This window comes from Clytia hemisphaerica, unplaced genomic scaffold, assembly GCF_902728285.1.
Source record: "Clytia hemisphaerica strain Z4C2 unplaced genomic scaffold, Clytia hemisphaerica genome assembly, whole genome shotgun sequence".
Classification (NCBI taxonomy): domain Eukaryota; kingdom Metazoa; phylum Cnidaria; class Hydrozoa; order Leptothecata; family Clytiidae; genus Clytia; species Clytia hemisphaerica.
The window spans coordinates 1-20,698 of NW_027104085.1; the positions used below are offsets into that span (position 1 = coordinate 1).

Consider the following 20,698-nt stretch of genomic DNA (forward strand, 5'->3'; position numbering starts at 1 on the left):
TCTTTTTACTAAAAATTACAAAAATAAGGAAAATTGACTCAAAATCTATGATTCCAGACAAATTGTGGACAGTTAAAACATTAAAACTTTCAACCCTTCTGAAGTTGATCTCTTTTGATTGAATTTTGTACATTTTTCACAGTGATGATGATCTAAGATTGAAGAACCACTCCTGTGAAAATTGTAGTCACCACATTTCTACAAGAAGTTGATTTTTTTTCTTCATTTTTCAATTTCATTTTTCTTTTTTTTCTAATTTTTTTTTGCTGGATAATATTCCACTCGCAAATATCTTTTTAACAAGCGCAAAATCGCAAATTGATTTGAATTCTAGCAAAAGTTGCAGCCATTTTTTGAGACAGACTTTAATTGACCAAATTCTGAAAATAGCGCTTAGTTACTAAACTCAAGAATTTACTTGATGACTGAGAGAATTTTTTTGAACGTTATTTTGTACGCTGTGAAAAAACCATCACATTATCTTTCTTGAAAGTTCAATTTCATATCAATTTTCAGGAAATTAGTTTTTTTTTATCTTGCTATACTAAATGAGTTTATGAAAAATTTCTGTAACGCTAGCCCAGCATTAAGAGACTTTTTTCACACTTTTGCATTCTCGTTAGTTTGCGCCCGACGTGACCGCAAGGTTATGCCACCATCATTTCGATGTGGATTTGTGATACTTGATTTGTTTGCCTCTTATTATTCGTTTTTTAGCTAATTTAGTCTAATAATATTTATATTTATTCTAATGTTTATCTCTTGGTCCAAATATATTTTCATTTTTTTAAGAGACATCTCCGCCCATCACGGGCTTCACATAGCCGTAAGAGTATACGGATATAGGTAATCTATTAGCGTTTTTGGGGAGAAGTCGTTGCAGTGTAAATTTTGGTCTTTTCAGGTGTTTCATTGTTCTCTTTTTTTTTTTTTTAATCAAAAATTTATACAAAAGTATGTTTGTTAATATATTTGACTCATGTAGTATCTCATATCGCGTGCCGACTGCCTCCGTGCAAAGTTGGAAAAAAAAGTGTAAATCTTTCGCAAATTTGAAAACCCGTGGAAATAATTGACGTTTTTTGTTTTTTCGGGACCCTTGGGGCACAAGATAACCTTCATTTTGATCGAATCGAAAGCTAATTTATTGGAAGCCAAGATGATATAGTTTTGCAACATAAGGCGCGTCATACTAAAACAATCTCAATTTTATTTGCACTTTTTGTGTTATCATTTAATTTTGTTTTGTTGAGATTTCTCTTAGGCGGGTGGACTACTACAAACAAAGTTTAGCAATTGAACTGCGACTTGTTTGTGTTTCATTTTGATGAAATTGGTTTCAAGTGGCCCCAGACCTTTAATGTTATATATTAATCAATAATCGTATATCAGGATAATGTTCGTTTTGTTTAAACTACGCTTTGTTCCTCCTGTTGAATTATCTGAATATTCGTACTAGTAATATCATGATCAGGCACGACGGAAGCTTTTTAAATCTGGTACAGCGAATGAGGAAATTTAAGCGATTTTACCGACGAAGAGGAAAATTTCGGAATTTTTTGTGAAAATCTGGTACGGCGACCGCCGTACCTGCCGTACCCGGTGCTTCGTACCTGATGATTATGAGGGAAATTCGGGATAAATTTCAAATTTCGAGGTCAAATTTGAAATTTTTTGAAATCTTCCGAGTGCAACGAGGGAAATTTAAAAGATTTCGAAATTTGGCCGAGGGTAATTTATCCAGTATTCTACGAAAACAAGCATGGAATTCTTGGTAACAATCCTGAAAGACGTCAATTTAACACTGGAAATCAATCTGAAACTTTAAAAAGAGGTCTCAAAAAGTCAGAAACGCAAAACAAGTTTTAATTGGATAGTATTTTATTTAATTAAGCCTTCAAAGTTAGTAAGAAAATTGAAAACTTATTAGTGGCAATGCATTTGCGTTCCCCAATGTTTTCCAAGCAAGGACCCCCGGAAAAAATAAGAAAAGATTAATATACAGAAGCCAAAATACTCTGAAACAAAGAAAAAAGTCTTTCATTGAAATTCTTTAATTATCTACAATACAATAGATTTCCAAAAGATGTTTAATCTATTATATTACGTCACAAGTTATTAAGCTAAGTAAGGTAAGTACAAACTTCTACTTGTCCTACTTTTCTCGGCTTTAAATTTCAACATTTCTGCTCGGTTCTATGCAGCAGCCAAAGGTCCGCATCGTAAAGATTTTTACCAGTTAAAAAAAAGAGTTAATAAAGTGAAAATTCTTCTCTGATGAATACTACAGAAAGTTCTTTTTGAAGTGGTCTCCAACAGTGTGTTTGAAACACGCTGACCCTGGTTTATATACTTAAAGATTTGACAGTCTTAATCTTTTCATAAATTACGTACTATTTTTTATAACAAAGAGGTTAGTGCTGCACCTCATCATGAGATTACAATCGTGTATAGTTGCATCAGTATAATTCACACCGTATTCAAACATTATAACGGTTTGCCACTCGAATCCATATGTTAAATTATGATCAACAATCAAAATGTTTCCTTCTTGAAGAAGAAATTTGTACGGATTCTCATTTCCTTTAAAATCATTTCCACTTAAACTGTGCCTCTTCCATTTCTCATTCATCTGATTTAAATAAACGTAAATTTCCTCAATACCAAGAATGACTAAAATTCCATATTTGGTTCGTTTTCTTTCTTCTTTCATTGCTTCTTCAAAGGTGTCAACAAAAATCGGTGGGCAACCTGTTGGGAAATTTTCGGGAGGCATGACGATACCTTGTTTGTATTTATAATCGTTTTCTTCGGCAGATGATATAGTTGATTTCACGATCTCTCGCGCGTTACGGAAATTTTGAGAGAGATCGAGAAAAGTGAATTCGTTTCTCCAAAGTCCTAAAGAGTGATCGGACAAATGATCGGACAAATTTTTTGTCGATGGGACGATCCACAAGAAATCAACCATTTCCTTCATCTTCTCTATCAAGTCACGTTGATGCATGTTGAACTCATCACAAAAGACGGCTTTGATGTCGTGTTGCATGAGATTTTGAAGGATATGTTCATGTTGCTATGGTACGAGCAAAAAATGTTTTTAAAGCTTTGCTAACTTTGTACAATGATTGTAAGGGGCCTCCCTCCCACTCCTTGGGACCAATTGTAACAAGTAAGAATTTTTTGACCAACTTTTAAGAAGAATGTAGATCTTTTGACATCATTTCTATTCGAATATGATTCTGAAATTCAAAAATTTGACAGGGAGTTTTATGCTTTATCCGATGGTATCAATTATTCCTGTTGAGTTTGCTTGTAAATTTAGTCTCGTAAAGTTAGTCTTTGGGCGATGAAAATTTGTCGAACCTAACTCGCGCACACGCACAATTACTAAAGTCTCTAAATAAATGCTTCTTAAAAATGAGTTATTCCACTAAGGAAATTGTTGTCATTCACCCTAATGAATGTCCCCTTACTATAATGGATCGTTTTTTATTTTTAAATTTGGAATCGATTTGAATCTTTTTTGATTGTTTATTGTTTTTGAGATTGATTACGAAAATATCGAGATCGTACCCCTCAGACTTGATTTCTGGTGTACAAACTTTATTAGTGTAAAGAAATGTTTTGTTACTTACCGACCATCGTTTGATCTGTATGACAAATATTCCGTGCTTCATCTCCAATTCAACTCTCATACGATGGTAAAGCATGCTTTTCAACTCACTTATTGATTCATTTTGCTCAATTAAAAACATGATTTTCCCTTTATAGCGAGGTTCTCCGTTTAACTGCATTGCTTTCTGCTGGAGTAATATTGTTTTTCCCGTTCCAAACGGCCCACAAATGATCAATTTGTAGCGGGGATCGTTGCTATTCAGTACTGCCATTTGTTGATTGGAATAAAACAAAATATTGTCACTAGTTGAAACATGTTCGATGGCATTCTGGATGTACTCCACCCAGTTTGAGCTGGTTATTGGTGCAATTAGGTCCTTCTTGGAAACGTGGATCGAAAACACGATAATCTTCAAAAGTTTTTGGACCTGATCGAGTGGAGTCAGATTTTGAACGATTTGAACGATTGGGAAATTATCATGGATACTTTTAAGCCATTGTTTGACGTCGGTTTCCATGGAAATGTAATGTTGGGTGGTGACTGAGATGGAACTGTTTTTAACACAAACAACGGGAAAAAAGTCCATCCAGGCTCCAGCTGATCTCCCAATCTCTCTTCGAATAATTGATGGTTCGACTCCAATTGTTCGAAAACTCGATCGTTATTAAGTTCGCTTTTCATCTCTACGAAAATGATGAGTTTTCTTTGCCATGAGATGATCAAAAAGTCTGCTTCTTTATGCTTTTTGTTTCGAACATTTGTCAAAAAACTGACAGATGAAAGAACGACTGTGTCTTGGAGAATGTCATCTTTTAAAGGAAGAAGTTTTTCATAAAACCGATGTTCAACTTCCTCTCCCAGTTCTGACAACTGAAGCCCAAAAAGCCAAATTCTTCTTGGAAAGACATTCGCGTAGAAAGGTTTTCAGCTCTGGTTCTGGTGATGTCGAAGGCAATTCGTTGATACACCTTTGAACGAAGACTCCTAGGTCAGATGGTGTTGGTGGTAGATCGACTCTATCTGTTTTGAGCTCCTCATTGATCAAATACATGATTTTCAGGTTCACAATCCATTTGTCAAACGCCTTGGTGTCAATACGATCAGCACCATTTTGTGTCTGCATGAAGTTCTCTAATTCCTTCGTCCTCCAGTGTCCTGGTGAATCTTCCTTCAAGTTGTTCAAAAGTCTTTCCATATCTTTCTTAACTTCATAATCAAGTATGGCTACTTTTGATTTCTTCGTATATTGTCGTGAAACAAACGTTGGAGGTATAAAGACAGCTTCGTGTATATCTTTCACGAAAAGCGAAGAATCGCCGTACTCTCTTTGAAGGAGAAACATGGCAGCCTTGATTGGATCGTTAAACGTGCGGGTATTTCCCAAATTAAATTGTTTGGCTTGACGATTCAAAGTTAGTTGTCTGTTTCTGATGATCTGCCAATACAACGATTTGTTTGGATCACATTTTAAAGGATCAATTTGGTTTTGGTTGCAACAACAATAATTTCTGACCAATGGTTGAAACGCTGCTTATACTTCCCATCTTGTTTTATATAAAGTTCAAAACAAATCACACAAAATGTCTTCAAATAGCTTACACAAAGCTTCTCCATGAACTACTGCATTTTTTACATTAAACTCTTTTTGTTTATTTTGCATCATTGACGTAAGTAAAATGATAGTTATTTGAGACAGTGTTTATCTTGCCAAAGGAAGGTATTTTTTATAAGAACAAGCACAACGCTAAAATATTCATCATGTTTTATTGCCATATCTAGAATATATTGCATGAGAATGGAGTCAGAATAATATCCAGCTATCCACATAATCTTCGAGCAGATCCTAATATTCTGCGTATGACACGTATTCACTCTAAAGGCCATGGCTACGTTTATCCCTTCTTAGAGCAGAGCGTGGAATGCACAGTATGGATTATCTGTTTTGAGATTAGTTTTGACAACAGGAATACAAGCAACTCTTGTAATATCTTAAAAATAACAAAGGTTAGGGGGGGGGGTATCCAAAGAGAACCTAGGCTGCTGGCATCCACTAACGGATTCGTGCTCCTTATAGTGCTCCTATACTACCTGGGGTTTTGTAGAGGTCTGCGATTCAGACTAAAGAGACCCACTTATCGTGAACAAAGTTGAATAAAATTTCCAATGTAAGTTAACTTTCTGAAACCCTTGAAATTATCTTCGACTTACGCTCTCAAATATTTTTCTCGTATAGTGACCTTTCGATTTATTTTTTGTCACTCCCCTGTCTCAAGATCAAATCGTGTGTTTTAAATGATGTTCTTCAAGACGAGCCTGTCTCAATCCAACTTGTACCTGGGATATGGTATATAAAGTGGACTCGTTTGCTTTGTTACACCCCTGTCTCAAGTTCATATCATGTGGCCCCGTTGGTGTTCAAGAAGAGCCCATGTCTTAAGATCAAATCGCTCATGCGATGTTCTGGGTGGTTTTTAAGACGAACCGATTTTTTTATTACTCCTCTGTCTCAAGATCAAATCTCATGTCTCAAGTGGTTTTCAAGACGGACCCGTGTTCTTTGTCACACCCCTGTCTCAATCTCATATTGTTTATTCCCGGTGGTTTTCAAGGCGAGCTCTTGTTTTTTTTACAACCCTATCTCAAGGTCAAATCTTGTGTCCTGGACGGTATTCCAGGTAGACTCGTCTTTTTCCCGAATGATATCTAAGACGAGTCCATGTTTTTGTCATTTTGTCATTCCCATATCTCAAGCTCAAATCGTTGGTCCTGGATGGTATTCAAGGTGAGCCCGTGTTCTTTGATACACCCCTGTATCAACATCAGATCGTATACACGGGATGGTGTATATGGTGGATATGTGTTCTCTTTTACACCCCTGTTTCAAGATCAAGTTGTGTACCATGGCTTGTATATGAGGCGTGCTTGTACTATGCTTTGTTTTTGTAACACCCCAATCTCGATGACTTTTTTACTCGCTCCATGGATAAAGGTTTCAAACTTTGTTTTCTAACAACTGAAATGTCCATTGGCGATTGCTTGTCATTTTAGTTTAATGCCATGAAAGGTCTGTGTAGTTTTCCAACGGTCCATCAGTAAACACTTTAAACACTCCTTAATCTGACAATTCTCTCATTATAACAAAATTCTTTAAATGCTTGGAACTTGAACGTGACTTGAATCTTTGTGTTCCTAAATTGGTATTTGAACTTTGTACCTCGAAAAAACTTTTTATTATGCTTTACTTACCCGGGGTAAGTTTTAAGATTTTTAGACTGGATGGCGCAATTAAGTGCCATTTCGGCTAAAACCATAATTCGCGAAACTTAAATTTGCTAAATTTCGCGACTTTTTGACCTCGCGAAACTTTCTGCCCTTAAAGATCTGTAAAATAAACCTTTTTAAAATTAACGATGACCTTGATGAAAAAGCAACTTTTTACTCCAATCTTTGATGTATTTTCTTATAAAAAAACCGGACGTGTCTATAAAAATGTCCATTTAAACTTGTTAAGACATTTAGAGACTAATTACTTGCATTGGGTTAATGAAGTGATTAAGGAATAACAAAAATATGTCAATTAGACGAGATTAATTAGTTCATTTCATTAGATGGTTTAATGAGCTTAACGGCTGCAAAAAAAGTTCTCGTGAAAATAATCCGTAGAAGCGGATGTAGAGCTCTGTTGATTAACTACCATTTAGTTAAACAACTCAAAAATTATCCCAATCACAAGCATCTGCAAACATATCTCATGGCAAAATTCGCGTTACATTGCGCACCAGACCTGCCATACAATCAGTATGAGAGCGCTGCTTCACTCGGCATATGAAAATAGTTTTGAATTGTTCAATGTCCTTTTTTTACTCTTTTCTGAAATCTTTAGGGCTAGTAACTAATGAAAAAGATATTAAAGTTTAAAAAAGTTTTATGCTGTCAGACAATATATTGACGATATATTGCTGAGTGCCGACAATATGTTAAAAAAGATGTTCGCAATACATTGTCACCTCCATTAGCAATATTCCAACATTATAGGAGGATTGTTCAAAGAAAGAAAATTTATTTTTAAAGAAGAGTACCTGTTGTTTACTTCGTACATTACGGTCCGAAAACTAAATTGTCGAATATTGCCCACCAATTCATGATATTCATGACGTAATGTTTTCTATGGAAATACCCTGGTTTTAGCCGATAGTGGCAAATTTAAACTAGACAAAGTTGTGAAAATTTGTCACTACTGGCAAAAGCCGGGGTCTTTCCGTAGAAAACATTACGTCATGAATATCATGAATATACCTTATCGGGGAAAAATGTCGGAGGAAAGTGACGAAAATTTTGAGGGGGTGACGAAATTTTTCCCCGACGAAATATTTCCCCCGACATTTTATCACCCGACCAAAACTTGTACCCGATTTTTTTATCCCCGACCAAAACATTTACCCGAAATTTCATACCGCAACCAAAATTCAAATCTTATTTTTTTAACACCTTTATTTACCGAAGTTTGTGCTTTAAACGTCGAATTACAAGATAATTTTTCGAGCTAGTAAAGGAAACCATTTCTTTTGGACAGTTAAGTCGGCTGAAAGTGACGAATTTGAAATTTTGGTCGGGGAAAAGTGACGAAATGCCTCAAGATGACGAAATTTTTCCCCGACGAAACTTTTCCATGACTAATTAAAACCCCGACATTTTTTTCTCCGATAAGGTATTGTGTAGTCTAAGAAGTCCTTTTTAAAAACCATCATCATTATCCGGGTTTTTCTCTCCATTTTTTCGTGTACAATATTTCTTAATGAAGTTCTTTCTTATATCCCTCAGATATAGTTTTGAGGCTGCTGTTTTTTATTAAGTGCTCACGTCTTAAGCATATCCAGGCTCAAATTAAAAAAAAAACTTTGGATATGCTGAGCCTCAGTTTACGAACTCAAAAATTACATTCATTGTAATTTTAAAATTTACCAAAAATGAAATTAGAGCCATCTCAATTTTCAGATTTTCAGAAGATCCTTTATTTTGAATGGCCTGTCATAAAATATTTGCGTATTTACATAAGCAAAACATAGGCTTATTCGAGGTTCAAAAAAATAAATTATGCTAAGCATAATGAGGCTCACGAAAATTTACCCTTTGCTATGCTGATGACGTGTAGTCAAGTTATATTAATTTTTTTCTAGAAAGATCAAAGAATGTTGGCAGATGATATCGTTTCTATATGAAGACTCATCACTGTTCAATCATTGTGAATGGTTTCATCATCGAGTTGACGTTTGGCTCACTTTATATGTTTAATGATGCTGGAAAATTTGATAACCTTAAATCAACAGTGAGAATGATTTTATATTTTATTTTCTATGTTTGTCATTGGACTGGCTTTACAATCTCTATTTAACTATTTAATTCTCTCAATAACTTGATTACGAACCTTGATGTCTATCATAATAATATAATATCATATTATAGATAATATGAACCACTTACGTTGTGATGAAGAATTCCTTTTCTGAAAATTAAACAATGGAGTCATACCCTATTCCAACATTCATCTTTACTTTTCTAGGTTAAACCATAGTATAATTCGACTGCAGATTCTACATTCTTTGCTGCAACATGTAGAAGCTAGTATTAAGTGTGGATCCGGAATGTTATTACGTATCACCGGCCTATTTACGATTATTATAGAAGTATGATTTCCCAGCTGGCACACAACGTTGTTTCAACGTTAATCTAACGTTCACAACGTCCATTTAACGTTAGATCAACGTTAAAACAACGTTGTGTGCCAGCTGGGTTGTCTTTTTCATTTTAATAGATACTGGTCTGAAGTTCATATGAGAACAGTACTTAAAAGTTGTCGCAATTGATGAAACAAGAGAACATGATGAGATTTACAGTAAAAAAAAGACAATTTTCATAGGCATCATCAACACTCGACGATTGCCCACAAAATAATCGAAAAGACATTAAACCATGACGAAACCCAGTTAAAGGAAATGGCGACTACTTTGTTGTACAGGTAGAAAATAGTCAGTCTAAGCTCTAGTTTAGACGGCTCACTTTTTGCCCTGCCTATTCTAATTGTGAATTAAAGAGGGCATAAAGTGGGCTGTCTAAAGTGATGCATAGCTCTCTTTTGACGTCAATGCAATGTCTTCTTTCAAACCTTTCCAAGCAAAGATTTTAACAACCAACTCCTCACCACCCTCACCTATGCAGGCGAGGGTGACTTTATTCAAGTTAGAGGGGTGCTGCCCACTATGCTCAAGGTGTTAATCAAAGAAGAGGAGTAAAATAACCAGAATAAAAAAACAGAATAAAAAAATTCAGCCAAAGTTTTGCTTCGATATATAGCCCCAAACGTAAACCTCCAAATTTTACTGGTTATTCGAATTCAAAGTTTGGGAATTTTCAATTTGATTCGATTTAAGTGTGCACAAATTTTTGTTTTGCTTGAAATTTTCCAACCAATTCTTCAAATCTAACGAATCATACTTGGTTGAAAAGATAATTCAGAGCACCATAATTTCAGAGGGAAGTAATTCAAAAGGTTTTAGAAAATGAAGATGAAAACGAAGAAGAAGAAAATTTTTACCTACTTTTGTACATAATTTAGTGTTGGCAATTTTGATGCTGAGGTAATTTTAAAATCTCCTGATATCAGATATACAATTATATCTTAGTCGAGACGAACTTTATTCGTTGTTTTACGGGCGCGACCGACCCTGAAATTCCAAAAATCGAAAACAAAAATTAAATTGGTAAAATTTGGTTAATTCTTGCAATATTAGATTTCGTATTTATAGGGAATTTTTGCCTTGCCCTTTCCCGCGAAAATTTATCCTCATGAAATTCTCGAGATCTAGCATTGAGAAGAAAAAAATATTGTAATCTTGATGAAATAACTTACTAACAACTAACAATAACTAGCATCTTTATCTTTAAGAATCACTATTTTATAACGTACATCGATGTTCTTAGCGAAATTGCTCAATTTTTGATGAGATGAGATATTTTCTTGCTCATGAAAGCTTAATTTTGAAGAATATTTGTGTTTAGACATTAAATGTTGGCTCCTAGACGTGTTTTCATAGAAAAATTGGTCAAATTCGATATTTTTTTATAAGCACAATCCCAATTACTTAGTTATCAGCTTTTCTCGAGATTGACTCATTCATTCTCTATGTTTTTTTTGCACAAAGGTGCCTAACTATAAACTCTCGAATGTAACGGAGCCCGATTTTGGAGAAAAAAAATAACGACGAGTTTTAATAAATCGTCACTATTTGTGTTCCGAATGATTGTTTTAACGGTCACGCTCAAGTACATATCAATTATCATATTTGTTAAATGCATAACCAGATAGGTCCATAAAAGTATCACTTGTTTATTTTTAGTCCAAATGCAAGAGTCTACCCGTAATGCAACTAATATGGAGATGACGAATTTGAGATTGACACCAACTTCGAGAAAATAAAATGGCAGACGAATAAAAGTAAAGGTATAATGTGCCGAAACGATTTTTATTTTCAATCTGTTCTGCAGTTGAGAAGACCGTTTCGCGGTTAAAATGGGTAATGATTAATCTTGCTTAGCTGCTCAGGCCCCTTGTTCCACATGACGGTAGTTTTCTAAGCAGGTCTATCCATTGCAACGTTCTGGAGCTGATCCATTGTGGATCCAGTATCGATCTTTTCATATTTTTGGAGGTCTCCAATGTGGTCTAAGTTGCTTGAAGAATTCTTTGTATGCAAAGTTTATTGGTTTCACAGAATCTATGAATCACAAAAGCCGCCTTTTTCTAGTGGTGTCTACGATAGTTGATTTTACACCAAGCCGCTATTTGATAATATCATTACGAGAAGAAGAAGAGCTCTAAAACATCACATTTCGAAGACTTAAAGTATTAGTGTCTGGGTCTTGATGATGCGTAGATAGCAATTGGTACGATTAGAGCGTTGTATGAACGCATTTTATGCTTGAGACTGACACCATCGTTCTCGTTTCTCAAACAGCCAAAGCTGGCGGTTGCTAGGCCCAGTCTTCGTTTTATGTCATTGATTGTACCTAGTTGTTACTACCAAGGAGTACACAACAACACAACACCTTCATGAGTAATCTTGGCCGATTTTTTTCTATTTATTAATAACGATTTCCAACTGGTCTGATGGTCATTTGATTGTTCTTTTGGTATTATTTTCCCATCCCATATAGAAAACCAGGGGGCTGGTACAAAACATGTTTGGACGTACTTTATACAGACGTATAGAATTGAGACCATATGTATTCATTCAGAAAACCCCCCGATTTTAAAAACTCATTGGCGTTAGATGAACGTTTAAATTGAGATGATGTTAGTGAACAATGGGAAAGTACCTATATATTCATCGATCATAACGTTAGATGGACGCTCAATTCATGATATTCATGATGTAATCTTTTATGCGGAAGCACACAAAATAATCCGGAACTAGTGGCAAAATTTGCCACTAGTCTTTTGCTATTTTGCCACTAGTTCCGGGTTATCTCGGGTGCTTCCGTATAAAAGATTACGTCATGAATATCATGAATCGAGACAACGCTATGTGCAAAGTGGGAAAGTCCCTAGATTTTGAAACCTCCAGGGCGTTAAATTGACTTTTAGTAGTAAGTAAGTCTGCGACCGCAGTCGGAGGCGACCCGAAGGCTCCTCTTTCGATAGCTGTCTACGAAGGTAGGGGAGGGCGCCACTCTTTCTTCCTGGACTGCTCCACTTACCCTTGATCCTTCTCTTAATTGCTGAGCATCTAGCAGAGAGGCATCAAGTACCATTTTGGGAATCTTTGGTATGACCCGGCTGGGGGTTGAACCCACAACCTTGTGCACCGTAGTCGGATGCTCTACCACTGCACTACGGTCGCTAATTGACTTTTAAATAAAATTGAGATCCGAATTTCAATCCATTCGAAGTACTGATCAATCAAGTATATACGTAATAAGACGCGGTTCTTATGGTCAGGTTTTGTCCATCTGACATTGTCGACAAAGATAATGTGGAAAGACCATGTCAAAGTGGATCTATCTGAAAAGCAAATGCATCCAACGTCTCGGGGCAGACAATGAAATTAATAAAGTAATAGATAAAAAAATCGGTCTATTTTAGCGAATTTCTTGGTTTTTTTTCTACTGCTCTCTTTTATTTTTGTTTTCTTCCGTCTTGCTGTGCGTTTTGGTAATCTTGAAAAACACAGTACAAAAGTTTCGTTGATATTGACTTTTAAATAAAATTGAGATCCGAATTTCAATCCATTCGAAGTACTGATCAATCAAGTATATACGTAATAAGACGCAGTTCTTATGGTCAGGTTTTGTCCATCTGACATTGTCGACAAAGATAATGTGGAAAGACCATGTCAAAGTGGATCTATCTGAAAAGCAAATGCATCCAAAGTTTCGGATTACTGTCCTTACACCGACGTTTTGTAAGGAGATTTCCTATCAAATCTGGACGCTCTTTTGATGCTCTCATTTTACAATTTCGAATTTTCAAATCACGCCATTTCTCCATCGAAACTCCTTATCTGGAAAAAACACGTATACTCAATCTAGCGAATTTAATATCATCTAATTGATCTTTTAATTTTTCTTAGCGTTTTGGGCTGACCTTCCAGCGCAGCTGGTTTGTTAAATTATTTTTCCGAATGGTTCGGATTGCGACGTCGCAATTTCGACTTTGTAACGTCACTTTTGGACTTTGTAACGTCACTTTTGGACTTTGTAACGTCACTTTTGGACTTTGTAACGTCACTTTTCGACTTTGTAACGTCACTTTTCGACTTTGAAACGTCACTTTTCGACTTTGTAACGTCACTTTTACTAAATAAAAGTCAACTAATACGAGTTTTTTTGTGCCTTTATATTTTAGACGTGGGTCTTTTTCTAATTGTAGTTACATCATAATTTACACCCCTGTCTCACAGCCCCGGTGAAACCTTTTCCTATGATGCAGCTTCTGGTCAAACCAAATTGTGTGTCCATTCATACTCAAAATCTCCAACTCATGCTAGTGGAAGTTTATAAGAGCGTCAAAAATATTGGAAATAAATTGGACTTGAACCATTTTGAAATCATCCAGCGTGATACTGAGAACGAGGATGAGGATGTGGATTCCCCACATGCTCCAAAATTCCGAAGACTCGCCGCTCAAATTAAACTTCCTCTACCAAAAAAATTCAGTTTGCTTGAACTCCTTCAATTATCGGACAGGACAGGCTTGGAATAGACTGCCAAATGAGATTAAAACATCAGACTTAGTAGTTTACTTAAAACCAAAATTTTGAAAGCAAAAATATATTGTTCTTGCAAACTGTGTTTAATATCAAATTTTAATAATTTTAATATTTTAATTTGATAATATTATTTGATAATATTATACTATTCAGTAAATATTAAATTGTCATGTTGGTTTTAATTAGTCTTTTTGTACTATATTATGTTTCGTACCAACGATAAATAAAGAATAAATAAATACAGCGGGGATGAAAGTTTCGATTGAAATGTCAATGGGGATAAAAATTATATTGTTCCAAGGTTAAAAAATTTCCAGTGTGATGGTTTCGAAGTGCAATTTCTAAACAATGAATATCGAATGAGGATGAAATCAAAGTCAATTTCTCAGTGGAGCTAGAATTCTAGGGTATTTTTCCCACCGGGGACGAAGTTTTTGCCAAATTTCATATGTGAATGGGGGCCCATCGGGTCTGTGACACAGGGGTGTTAATTTGGCAAAGATTTACAAAACTAATATTATGAAGCTATTAAAATATACGAATACCTGAAAGTGAACAAATTTTGGCACTAACAAATTACAATAGAACCTCCAATTAGCCTACACTCTAAAAGGCAGACACCTCTAATTAGCGGACAAAATATTTTTCCCCGGCCGTTTCCTAGTCAAATCCTTATAAAAAAGTCTCCAAAAGGCGGACACTCAATTAGCGGACACCTCCATTTAGCGGACAAAAATTTTTTGCACGGAATGGTCAAAAACCTGTTTTTTCCCTTTTATTAGCGGACACCGAGGAAAACATAATTTCAGACATTAAGATACAAGTGATAAGTGATTTTAAACCATTTATTTCAAGCATTTTTTGTTTTTTTTTCTCCAAATTTTGTTTGCAAAGATTCAGTTTTTCCTTTACCCAGTTGACAAGCTTTCCTGGGCCAGTAAAATAGTAAATGATTGGCTCTTCAAGTCCATAGCCTATGGAAGCCCAAATGCACAAAAATATCGCAAACTAGGTTTGCGCCTCGTAAACAAAACGGAAATTAGGGATATGCCTAAAACCATAATTTCATGTTTGCAACCCCCTAGTACGGTTTAATTTCGAAATTTGAGCCTGAAACTCAAAACCCTCCAAAAACTCCAAACAAAAGAAAAGCTTCAATATTGCAATTATAACTTTTTCTCTCTAAAAAATAATTCTTGGAAAAAAATGTGCGTGGATTTGTGTGCTAAAGATCTTTCATTTGAGTTTATTGTGTTTTGAGAGTTTGTTGTTGCTTGATAAATTGTACAGTCGTTTATACAAACTAAATCCCGTAAAAAATAATCGTATTATCATTTAACGCCTGTACTAATGAATTAATTACACGCATTATAAACGACTCCAGTCTATAAAAACATAAAAGCAGCGTTAATTTCTGACCGTATCAACTGGATTTAATTTGATTAAGTTCTGTATCAAGGAGAAGAAAATTCTTATTCAATCTTCAATGAAATTGTCACGAATTTATTACTACCTTATCGGCACTTTTCACACCGCCCCTTATTGGCGTTATTTTTGGGCTCGTGGCGGGATCGTGCCGGGCCGGCGTTAAAAGGGACGGCGTAAAAAGGGCCAAGATTTAGTAATTTTAACCTAAAAATGGCCGTTTATTTTTTATCATAATTTCTCAATTTAAAGGTTTTTAGGTATGATTCGAAGACGAAAATTATTATTATTATTATACAGTATACAAGTTCACAGGCCCGAGGTGGGCCTCTACGAACCGGTTTGATTACAATTCTAATTTGTTAAATATCTAAGTTTGTGTCTTTTCCACGCTTCATTAAGGTTTTGTTTAAACAAGTGAATGGAGGTTGACTCGACGACAAATCGTGGCAATGCATTCCATGTAGGGATTGTTCTATAGTAGAATGACTTTGTTTGCGCTCCTCAAAGACCATCAGCAGCAAAGTTTGGAACGAATTCGTGATCGTGAAATCTGGCTGGACGAGTTCTTTTAACTAGCTTGTCCCGAGTTGTTTTTGTATCAAAAAAATGGATATGCTTATACATTTGGACCATATCGCAGAAAAGTCTTCTAAACTCAAGAGATGGAAGCTTGAGTCTTTGTAAACGCTCCTCATAGTGGAGATAACGATACTGCGGAATCAGTCTTGTTGCCCGTCTTTGGACCCCTTCAATCAGATTAACGCTGCGGCGTAATTTCGGCTGCCATACTGATTGTGCATATTCTAGATGCGGTCTGACAAAGGTCGTATACAATGTGCAAAATGCTGAAGGACTCAGGTCACTAAAGCTTCTTTGAATGACTCCTAAGATAGAATTCGCTTTATTGACTTGTCTAGAGATATGTTCCTCAAAAGATAATTCAGAGTCAATCAAGATGCCTAAGTCTTTTTTTTCAAAAACATGTTCAAGTTCGTTACCTCCAAGTTGGTATCTGTGTGCATGCTTAATATTAGCAAATTTACCTATAGTCAATACATGGCATTTGTCAGGATGAAACTTTAGTAACCAATCTCGGGACCACTTTTCCAATTCCCAGATATCTTTTTGAACAACTAGAGAGTCTCTAATGGAATTGATTATTTTCACTATCTTCGTATCGTCGGAAAAGAGAAAAGCATCGGAGACTACCTTTTCTGGCAAATCGTTTATGTAGATAACAAAGATCCATTGTTTTACTCCATATTTAAAACTTCAGTAAAATATTTATAATATATTAAAAAACCAGTGATTTTCGATGGAATTTTCAACAGTTTACTACTGAAAAATGACATTTTAATGTAAATTTTAGTCATTATTTACTAATTTTAAGCATAAGTAGCCATTTTTACAAATTTTGGCGTTATTAACCAATGAAGTATAAGCCCGAAGGGCTAGAAGTCAATCTCCTTGGTAGGATTTGAAGCCAACAAATCCTACCAAAGTTGCGCGGCCTTGAGCGGATCGCCTAGTTTTTACACGAATGACAGATTGAAACTAAAATTTACCGCTTAATTTCGAAAAAAATATCAATCGTAAACAAAGGAATTGCTAGATTCAATGCGGCGCATTTTTAAGGCTTCACTATTTCTTGTCTGAAAAAGGTTAGAGATTGAACTCTAGCCCTTCGGGCTTTAAACTCAATGTTATTAACGGCCCTAATTGGCGTAAGCCTAAAATTAGGCTGTGGTGTAATAAGGGCCGATAAGGTAAGTAGTATAGGATGTAAGATTATGTTGATCATGACCGTATCATGACCACGAAGAAATTACGATTTTTATAAGGTATTAAAGCGTTATTTACGACTCTAATTAATTGAATGCAAGGCTCCCTTGAGAGACAACAATAGACGATTTATGTCTTTTCATTCATTCGTTTTTTGTAATGGTAATTTTCATGGTAATTTCCTTTTTATTTGGTCATTTACTGTTTCTATAGAATTCCTCAGGGAGCAAACGATAATAGTGCACGATTTATGAATGTCCTTTATTATTTCTTAAAAAAACGTGATATATTTCGAAAGAGCGTTTGTATCAAGATTTGAACTTATTAAAAAGATTGACAATGAGAAGGATGGTTGATCTAAAAATGTAGTTATATGTTTTCTTTGAGTGGCGATTTTTTTGATTTGTCTTCTTTTCGTACAAACCGTTCAAGATTTCTTGTCGAAAATTTCTTGATGAAAATATGTATTGATGTTTGACGACTTTACAATAATATCTCGGTAAAACTTAGCCTGAATTTCGTGGATATAATTTGTCCAACTTTAATGAGTAGATCATATAATCCAAAAGATAGGTACAAAATCAAAGGTTATAGAATGGTATGGCATTCAGTTAGCCTGGGAATCCAATCGTTAAACTTTGTTCACAGTCTAGTTTATGATATTTTTGCTATAATCTTAAAACTTTGTGAGGTGAGATATTTTTGTTTTTTTTTAAGATTTTGAGCTCGGATTCCCAGGCTAAGCATTCAGTGTACAAGAAAAAACAAAATTTGAATTATAGTACTTCAAGTTTCATCTTTTTGATGGGCTTCCGTTCATGTCATCATTATGTCATCTCCCTTTGTCAAGTGTGCTCAAAGAAGCATACTATTTCTAATCAAAATGATGAAAAATTGTTAATTATGGAAAAAGGGACTTTTTTTGAATCTCAAAATTGTTAGCAATAATTTTACACAAATAGCAATTAAGAAGGGCCTTGGTCACGTGGATATAAATATCATCCAAAAGAAAAACGGTTGCCTCTTCTTTTCTATGATGAGGTTTTCTCTGAGAAAAGTGAAATAATTTAGGTGATTCGGAAAGTGTCTTCTATTGGTTGTGATGTTTATAACTTTGCTAGTCTTTTAAACGATAATGCCAGTGAAAATGCATACATAATGTCCGAAAATCATATCATTTCGGACATTCTGAATATTTTGTTAATGGATTCTTTGAAATTTTGTGCATACCAATGCACTTTTTAAAAAGCTCATATTTTCTTAAAACTTTTCGATAAATTCCAACGCTCTGACAAATTTATGACTCAACAGATTCGCCAAATTCTGGAGCCGCTCACTACGCTGCCGTGCGCAGCTTGTAGGGAAAAAAACTACTTTCGCTTTCGTTTTTAGGTAAACAGGAAAGTTTTTAAGCGTCATTCGCAGATATTTGATAAGAAAACAGTGAGACTCTCCCTTCTTTTTCAACAAAACAACAAAGAAATAGGAAAAAGAGGTTGGATTTATGTTGAAACTTTTATTGGATTTCAAGACAAAGAATTTTTGTTTGAAATTGTATGACTTTTTTATTTCTAATTCCAATGTATTTCCCTTGTTTACAGGCTCCATCGCCAGAATTTCTTACCGCTTTTTGAGCTAATTTTTCTTGAGACATGCTGTACTATTCCGATCTTCAACTTTATTTCTCATTATTGCACAAAGATGCAATTTAATTATGTTTGCAATGTTACAAATTCTGCTCGGTAATTGGAATGAATTCTAACCAGGTCGAAAACTCTGGAACTATTCCAGACAAATCAAATCTATTGAGTTTAATATTTGACACAATTTTGTGAATGTTTGCACTTAGATGCAATATGAGACTGCCAATAAAATTGGTATTTTAGTCTTAACTTCATCTTTGGATTTTGCCGACTTTGCACAAAGCTGCATAATTGGCAATCTCCAAATTGTGACATTACCTCATCTCAAAAAAGCCAGAAATATTCCGGACTGAGCCATTTTCATTGAAATTGTTGAAGAGAATAGTACGGTGGTGCTTTCCTGAATTTTTTGCTCAGAAATGCAGTATGGGATTTCTATGTATGTGATTGAAATTGATTAGAAGACACTTCCACTGTTCCGAGAACTGACAACAATCAATGACAAATGATGTTAATACGTAATCGACTGATGTCATTATGAAGACAACGTGGTATTGCGAGTGATAATATTTAATTCTCAAACTGAAACAGGTAATATTTCAAATTGCTAAAAATTTTACATATTTTGAGATATAGCATCTTGATGAAAGAGTAAATGAGTTTAAGACTCAAGCACCAAAAGATATAATATTATATTGTTTGAAATCGTATGACTTCTTTATTTCTAATTCCAATATATTTTTCTTGCTCACAGGCTCCAGCACCAGAATTTCTTACCGCTTTTTGAGCTAATTATTCTTGAGACATGCTGTACTATTCTGATCTTCAATTTTTTTTTCTCATTATTGCACAAAGATGCAATTTAATTATGTTTGGAATGTCACAAATTCTGCTCGGTAATTAGAATGAATTCTAACCAGGTCGAAAACTCTGGAACTATTCCAGACAAATCAAATCTATTGAGTTTAATATTTGACTCAATTTTGTGAATGTTTGCACTTAGATGCAATATGAGACTGCCAATAAAATTGGTATTTTAGTCTTGACTTCATCTTTGGATTTTACCGACTTTGCACAAAGCTGCATAATTGGCAATCTCCAAATTGTGACATTACCTCATCTCAAAAAAGCCGGAAATATTCCGGACTGAGCCATTTTCATTGAAATTGTTGAAGAGAATAGTACGGTGGTGCTTTCCTGAATTTTTTGCTCAGAAATGCAGTATGGGATTTCTATGTATGTGATTGAAATTGATTAGAAGACACTTCCACTGTTCCGAGAACTGACAACAATCAATGACAAATGATGCTAATACGTAATCGACTGATGTCATTATGAAGACATCGTGGTATTGCGAGTGACAATATTTAATTCTCAAACTGCAACAGGTAATATTTCAAATTCCTAAAAATTTTACATATTTTGAGATATAGCATCTTGATGAAAGAGTAAATGAGTTTAAGACTCAGGCACCAAAAGAGATAATATTATATTGTTTGAAATTGTATGACTTCTTTATTTCTAATTCCAATATATTTCCCTTGTTCACAGGCTCCAGCACCAGAATTTCTTACCGCTTTTTGAGCTAATTTTTCTTGAGACATGCTGTACTATTCCGATCTTCAATTTTATTTCTCATTATTGTACAAAGATGCAATTTAATTATGTTTGCAATGTCACAAATTCTGCTCGGTAATTAGAATGAATTCTAACCAGGTCGAAAATTCTGGAACTATTCCAGACAAATCAAATCTATTGAGTTTAATATTTGACACAATTTTGTGAATGTTTGCACTTAGATGCAATATGAGACTGCCAATAAAACTTGGTATTTTAGTTTTGACTTCATCTTTGGATTTTACCGACTTTGCACAAAGCTGCATAATTGGCAATCTCCAAATTGTGACATTACCTCATCTCAAAAAAGCCGGAAATATTCCGGACTGAGCCATTTTCATTGA

The 20,698-nt window shown here is 34.9% G+C and overlaps 1 protein-coding gene across 1 annotated transcript; it reads right to left on the minus strand.

The window, feature by feature from the left end:
- Positions 1-2,426: 2,426 nt before the first annotated feature.
- LOC136812657 (uncharacterized) lies at positions 2,427-4,193 on the minus strand (the record flags this gene model as incomplete). Its single annotated transcript, XM_067069181.1, has 2 exons — positions 3,639-4,193; positions 2,427-3,076 (listed from the first exon to the last, which is right to left on the minus strand). Coding segments are annotated over exons 1-2 (1,148 nt in total), but the record flags the coding sequence as incomplete, so codon positions are not given.
- Positions 4,194-20,698: the final 16,505 nt, after the last annotated feature.